The sequence below is a fragment of the Perognathus longimembris genome, chromosome 23 (genome assembly GCF_023159225.1).
Source record: "Perognathus longimembris pacificus isolate PPM17 chromosome 23, ASM2315922v1, whole genome shotgun sequence".
NCBI classification, from domain to species: domain Eukaryota; kingdom Metazoa; phylum Chordata; class Mammalia; order Rodentia; family Heteromyidae; genus Perognathus; species Perognathus longimembris.
Window position 1 is genome coordinate 10025926 of NC_063183.1, and position 7112 is coordinate 10033037.

General features: G+C 41.2%; 1 protein-coding gene across 1 annotated transcript; it reads left to right on the forward strand.

Moving 5' to 3' along the window:
- The first annotated feature begins 1968 nt into the window (after positions 1-1968).
- On the forward strand, positions 1969-4372 carry LOC125340616 (60S ribosomal protein L26-like). The gene is made up of 2 exons (XM_048332342.1): positions 1969-2456; positions 4361-4372. The coding sequence occupies exon 1, from the start codon at positions 2006-2008 to the stop codon at positions 2435-2437; it is 432 nt and encodes a 143-aa protein (XP_048188299.1). The 5' UTR covers positions 1969-2005; the 3' UTR covers positions 2438-2456; positions 4361-4372.
- The last annotated feature ends 2740 nt before the right edge of the window (positions 4373-7112 follow it).

Here is a 7112-nt window from a genome sequence, read left to right on the forward strand (position 1 = left end):
CAAAAAGCAGCACGACTGAAGAGGAGATGGAGAATAAAAAAGCAAATGAGGCCATGTTAACAGGAATGATGGAAATCATCAGGAATGAAATCAGAAAACAATTCCAGGAGTTTAGAGTGGAAATCTTGAAGAACACCCAGGAAGCCAAGAAAGAAATGGAAGCAAAAATGGATACAATGCAAGCCTTCTTTAAAGAAATGGAAGCAAAAATGGATACAATGCAAGCCTCCTTTAAAGAAGATCTTAACATCCTGAGAATCGAAATGCATGAAAAAATAGATTTAAAATACAACTCTTTAAAGGAAGAAATTTCCACGATCAGAGCTGATCTGACAACCATAAATAGCTCTCTGACATCCATAAACTTCGCAATTGAATCCACAACACAAAGAGTTGACCATATGGAATCCAGAATCTCTCGCCTGGACGATGAAGCAGCCGACAACAACCAGAAAATGACCACACTTCAAGAAACGGTGAAGCTTCAGGGCAGGCTAATCCAGGAACTAATGGACAAAGACAAGCGATATAATCTGAGCATAATTGGAATAGAAGAAGGAGCTGAATACCAGAGCAGAGGGCTTAAACATGTTCTCAGTAAAGTTATTGCAGAAAACTTCCCCAATCTCACAGGGGACCCCATCCAGGTAACCGAAGCCTATAGGACACCTGACAGGCCAGACCCCAGAAAAGCCACCCCAAGGCACAATATTCAAGACTTCAGATCTCAAGATTAAAGAGCAAATTCTGAATTCAGCCAAAGCGAAGAAAGAAATTTTCTACAATGGGAAGAGGATTCAAGTAACTGCAGACCTATCCACACAAACTTACCAAGCATGAAGTGAGTGGAAGAACACCATCCAAGTACTTCAGGCTAACAATATGCAACCTCGGATCAAATATCCAGCAAAATTGGAGTTCACATTCGAAGGGAAAACCAGATCTTTCCACACCAACGAGGAGCTAAAGGAGTATGTGAATAAAAAACCAGCCCTACAGCGAATTCTAAGAGGGGAGCCCCACCCAACAGAGATCCTAAAAGACACACAGACAGAAACAGAAAGAAACTACAATAGCCAAAGCCCAGCAGAAAGAACAGCTCACTAAAGACAAGAAAAAAAAAAAAGAGGAAAAAACAGCCCAACAAGAAAATGGAAGGAGAAAAAACACTCTTATCCTTGATCTCTTTAAATATAAATGGTTTAAACTCTCCGATAAAGAGGAGCAGACTGGCAGGATGGATCCGCAAACAAAAAGTTGACATCTGCTGCCTACAAGAGACCCACCTTACAGCAAGGGACAAAAACAGGCTCCAAATGAAAGGATGGAGCAAGATCTACCAAGCAAACGCACCTACTAAAACGGCAGGTGTAGCCATCCTGATCTCAGACAAGCTGGACTTTTCATTAAAATCAACTCAAAAAGACAAAGAAGGACACTACATATTAATACAAGGAAAAATCCAGAATCAAGACATCACGGTGATAATGTATACTCACTGAACAAAAGAGGCCCTACATATGTCAAGCAAATTCTCACAGAATTACAGAACAAGATAGACGCAAACACAATCATAGTGGGTGACCTTAATACCCCACTCTCTCCAAGAGACAGATCCAACACCCAGAGGATCAACAAGGGAGCTGAGGACCTAAGTAACACCATATCCCAAGTGGATCTGACAGACCTATACAGAATCTTCCACCCTACAGAGACCCAATACACCTTCTCCTCAGCAGCCCACGGATCATATTCCAAAATAGACCACGTCATAGCCCACACAAAGAACCTCAGCAAATACAAAAGTATTGACGCCATCCCATGTATTATATCTGATCACAGTGGATTAAAGGTAACCCTCAATAACAAAGGATTCCACAGAGGCTATACACACTCTTGGAGGCTAAACCCCACACTGCTATCCAACACTTGGGTCACAGACCAAATTAAAGATGAAATCAGCTCTTCCCTTTTTCCGCCATCGCTGAAGCAGGAGTGGGCCAAAATGAAGTTCAATCCCTTTGTCACTTCTGACCGAAGCAAGAACCGGAAAAGGCATTTCAATGCACCTTCCCACATTCGCAGGAAGATTATGTCTTCTCCTCTTTCCAAAGAGCTGAGACAGAAGTACAATGTGCGGTCTATGCTCATCCGAAAGGATGATGAGGTGCAGGTTGTACGGGGACACTATAAAGGTCAGCAGATTGGTAAAGTGGTCCAGGTTTACAGGAAGAAGTATGTCATCCACATTGAATGGGTACAGCGGGAAAAGGCCAATGGCACCACTGTCCATGTGGGCATTCACCCCAGCAAGGTGGTTATCACCAGGCTGAAACTGGACAAAGACCGCAAAAAGATCCTGGAACCGAAAGCCAAGTCCCGCCAAGTAGGAAAGGAAAAGGGCAAATATAAGGAAGAAACAATTGAAAAGATGTAGGAATGAAGTAATCTTACATGTAACGTTCATTAAAAAAAATGTATATAAAAAAAGATGAACTCAACAAATTCATAAGCCACAATGACAATGAAAACACATCACAAAGAAACCTATGGGACACAGCTAAGGCAGTACTGAGGGGCAAGATCATTGCCCTCAGCACTCACATTAAAAGAATGGAAGCAGAGCAGGTGAATAACCTCACGATGAAACTAAAACAACTGGAGAAACAAGAAATGACAGAATCTAAAACGACTAGGAGGGGAGAGATCACAAAGATTAAAGAGATAAATCTGATTGAAAATAGAAAGACCATTCAACAAATAAATATGACTAAAAGCTGGTTCTTTGAGAAAAAAAATAAAATTGACAGACCCCTCGCAAGACTTACAAAAAAAAGAAGAGAAGAGACTCATATACGTAAAATCAAGGACTCCACTGGAAAAATTACAACAAGTACACACGATATTCAAACAATCATAAGGAGCTATTTCTAAAACCTCTACTCAGCAAAAAACAATAATTTTACAGAAATGGATCAATTCTTAGAGAAGTACAAACTGCCCAAACTGAACCAAGAAGAAATAAATCAACTAAATAAACCAATAACTTACAGTGAGATATAGGAGGTAATCAAGAACCTCCCAACAAAGAAAAGCCCAGGCCCAGATGGATTGATTCACCAACGAATTCTACAAAACCTTTAGTGAGGAGCTAATACCAATACTCCTCAAATGCTTCTGCGAAATAGAAACAGAGGGAGAAATCCCAAACTCATTCTACGAAGCTAATATCATACTCATTCCCAAACCAGGCAAAGACCCAACAAAAAAAGAGAACTACAGACCAATATCACTAATGAACACAGACGCAAAGCTCCTTAATAAAATATTAGCTAACAGGATCCAGAAACTGATCAAGAAAATCATACATCATGACCAAGTAGGCTTCATCCCACAGTCACAAGGATGGTTCAACATCCGTAAATCAATCAACGTAATTCACCACATAAACAGATCTAAAATTAAGAATTACATTGTTATCTCAGTCGATGCCCAAAAAGCCTTTGACAAAATACAACATCCATACCTATTAAAAGCTTTGGAGAGAACAGGAATAGATGGAACATTCCTCAAAACAATAAAAGCCATATACAACAGACCAACTTCTAATATCATATTAAATGGAGAGAAACTTAAATCATTCCCCCTAAACTCAGGAACAAGACAAGGATGCCCACTCTCCCCACTTCTTTTCAACGTAGTGCTGGAATCCCTAGCAATAGCAATAAGGCAAGAGGAGGACATCAAAGGGATCCACATCGGCAAGGAAGAAGTCAAGTTATCCCTATTCGCAGACGACATGATCTTATATCTTAAGGACCCAAAAAACTCAGTACCCAAACTCCTACACCTAATAAACCAATTTGGCAAAGTGGCAGGATACAAAATCAATCCACAAAAGTCAGCAGCTTTTCTGTACACCAGCAATATACAAACAGAAAAGGAAATTATGGAGACAATTCCATTTACAGTAGCAAAAAAAAGAATAAAGTACCTAGGGATCAACTTAACCAAGGACGTGATGGACCTATTTAATGAAAACTATAAAAATCTAATAAGGGAAATCAAAGAAGACACAGGAGATGGAAAGACCTCCCATGCTCATGCTCAATATAGTGAAAATGGCCATATTGCCCAAATTGTTATACAAATTCAATGCAATCCCTATCAAAATCCCAGCCACATTCTTCACTGAAATAGAGAAACCAATCCATAAATTCATATGGAACAGCAAAAAACCTAGAATAGCCAAAGCAATTCTAGGCAAAAAAAGCAGTGCAGGAGGTATCACAGTACCAGACTTCAAGCTCTACTACAGAGCCATCATAACAAAAACAGCCTGGTATTGGTATAAAAACAGATCGGAAGACCAATGGATTAGAATTGAAGATCCAGAAATAAAACCGCACTCTTACAGCCAGCTGATATTTGACAAAGGAGCTAAAGACATACAATGGAATAAACATAGCCTCTTCAACTACTGGTGCTGGGAGAACTGGGCAGCCATATGCAGAAAACTCAAAGTAGACCCAAGCCTATCACCATGCACCAAGATCAACTCAAAATGGATCAAGGACCTCAATATCAGACCTGAATCCTTGAAACTACTGAAGGACATAGTAGGAAAGACGCTAGAACTTATAGGCACAGGAAGGAACTTCCCAGGGGCAAAACAAATAGGGGAAAGACTCAACAAATGGGACTACTACAAATTAAAAAGTTTCTGCACAGCTAAGGACATAGCCACCAAAATAGAAAGACAGCCAACCATATGGGAAAGGATATTTACCAGCACAGCAACAGACAAAGGCCTGATATCGGTCATCTACAGAGAACTCAAAAAACTAAGCTCCTCCAAGCCCAATAAACCTATTATGAAATGGGCAAAGGAGCTAAAGAGAGACTTCACAAGAGAAGATATAAAAATGGCAAAGAAACATATGAGGAAATGTTCAACATCCCTGGTAGTAAAGGAAATGCAAATAAAAACAACCCTGAGATACCACCTCACCCCAGTTAGAATGGCCTATACCCTGAACTCAGGCAACAACAAATGCTGGAGGGGGTGCGGGGAAAGAGGAACCCTTCTCCACTGTTGGTGGGAGTGCAAATTAGTACAACCACTTTGGAGAACAGTATGGAGGTTTCTCAAAAAGCTCAATATAGACCTACCCTATGACCTGTCCATACCACTCCTAGGCATCTATCCTAAACAGCAAACCCCAAGATATCAAAAAGACATTTGTACTTCCATGTTTATCGCGGCACAATTCACAATAGCCAAAATATGGAAACAACCCAGATGCCCCTCCACAGATGAATGGATCCAAAAAATATGGTACTTATACACAATGGAATACTACATAGCGATTAGGAATGGTGAAATATTGTTATTCGCAGGGAAATGGTCAGAACTCAAACAAATAATGTTGAGCGAGACAAGCCTAGAACACAGAAAACAAAGGGGCATGATCTCCCTGATATATGACTGTTAAGAAAGGGAGACGGAGAGACAGTAGAGACCAAGTCTGTGAAACCAAAAACTGCTTGTCAAATAGTATTCCCCACAGGATTGGGGCAATGACCCAACAGTATGTAACTAAAACCAAACAATTACTCAACATATAAAGGTAAAAAATTGACCTCTCAGGGGAATACAATAGCTCAAAAGCTATGTTTGTATGTTCATATAAGACTACTGTCGACATATTGTCTAATATTGACATTACATTTAAAGCCCTAGGCGAACTTTCTTGGGCGTGGCCACGTGGCTACTGTATATATTCTTGATACATTGTATATTGTATATATGGCTACCTGACCTAGAGAAGGGATAGAAAAACAGGGTGTAAGATATCACAAGAAATGTACACACTGCCCTACTATGTAACTGTACCCTTTTTGCACAACACCTTGTCAAAAAATTTGTGTTCAATTAATAAATAAATTAAATTAAAAAAAAAGAAAAATGAGGCAGGGTGTAACAAATATGACAAAAAATGTACTCACTACCTTATTATGTAACTGTACCCCTTCTGCATATCTCAATGAAGCAATCAGTCAATAAAGCAATCAGTCAATAAAGCAATCAGTAGACAGGCACATGTGGGGACCTGTACATTGGTGTTGCTGTTGTTGTTGTTGTTTTTACAACGTTTAAAAGTAACTCAGAGGGGCTGGGGATATAGCCTAGTGGCAAGAGTGCCTGCCTCGGATACACGAGGCCCTAGGTTCGATTCCCCAGCACCACATATACAGAAAACGGCCAGAAGCGGCGCTGTGGCTCAAGTGGCAGAGTGCTAGCCTTGAGCGAGAAGCCAGGGACAGTGCTCAGGCCCTGAGTCCAAGGCCCAGGACTGGCCAAAAAAAAAAAAAAAAGTAACTCAGAGGTCAGTATTTAAATAAAAAGGGGGAAGAAAGACCCCCGCCCCCCCCAACCATGGCACAGCATCGTTGTAAAGGCCGGCACAGGAGTATCCGCCCCCATTCTGCAGTGACAACTGTAGAATTCTGATAGCGCAAATCTACCAATTTGCCTGATACCAGAAAAGAAGAACAATCTGTTTCCTGTAATCATTGAACCCCATCTGGGATTTTGCTACAGCTTTAATTTCCCTCTTGGTATAGTACTCAGACAAATAAACCAAAAAAAAAGTTACTTATTCATTTATTTCTTAAGCCAGCATTTGGCTTCCCTGGCCGAGGCTTTACTTTGTACCGAAATGGACGTTCTATGGTTTCAGGGTGCTGTGGGATGGGCCTGGCTTGATCTCACGCTGGTTCTCGCCATAGCTCGAGACAGCTGGCGAATGGATGTGCTTTCTCAGGAGGCACATTGGCTGGGTTTGGGTGACCCCCACCTCCTTCATCCCCAGCTGTGTGCTCCGGCTCCTTGACCTCCACGGGCTTCCATTTCCTCATCTATAAAATGAGAATGGGAGTGTCCCCAGCGTCTAGAGCGAGCAGGGGGTGTTTGATGAGTGATTGCCTAAAGATCCCTGGAACCAGGATTGGATACAGTACATGTGGGCTGTTACTAAGGATGCTCCACAGAGCTGGGCTTGTGTCTGTTGCTACGGAAACAAGAAATGTGGTCCTGGGCTGCATGGAGC

Coding starts and splice junctions, on each gene's coding strand:
- LOC125340616 (XM_048332342.1), top strand. CDS start 2,006: ATGAAGTTCAATCCCTTTGTCACTTCTGACCGAAGCAAGAACCGGAAA.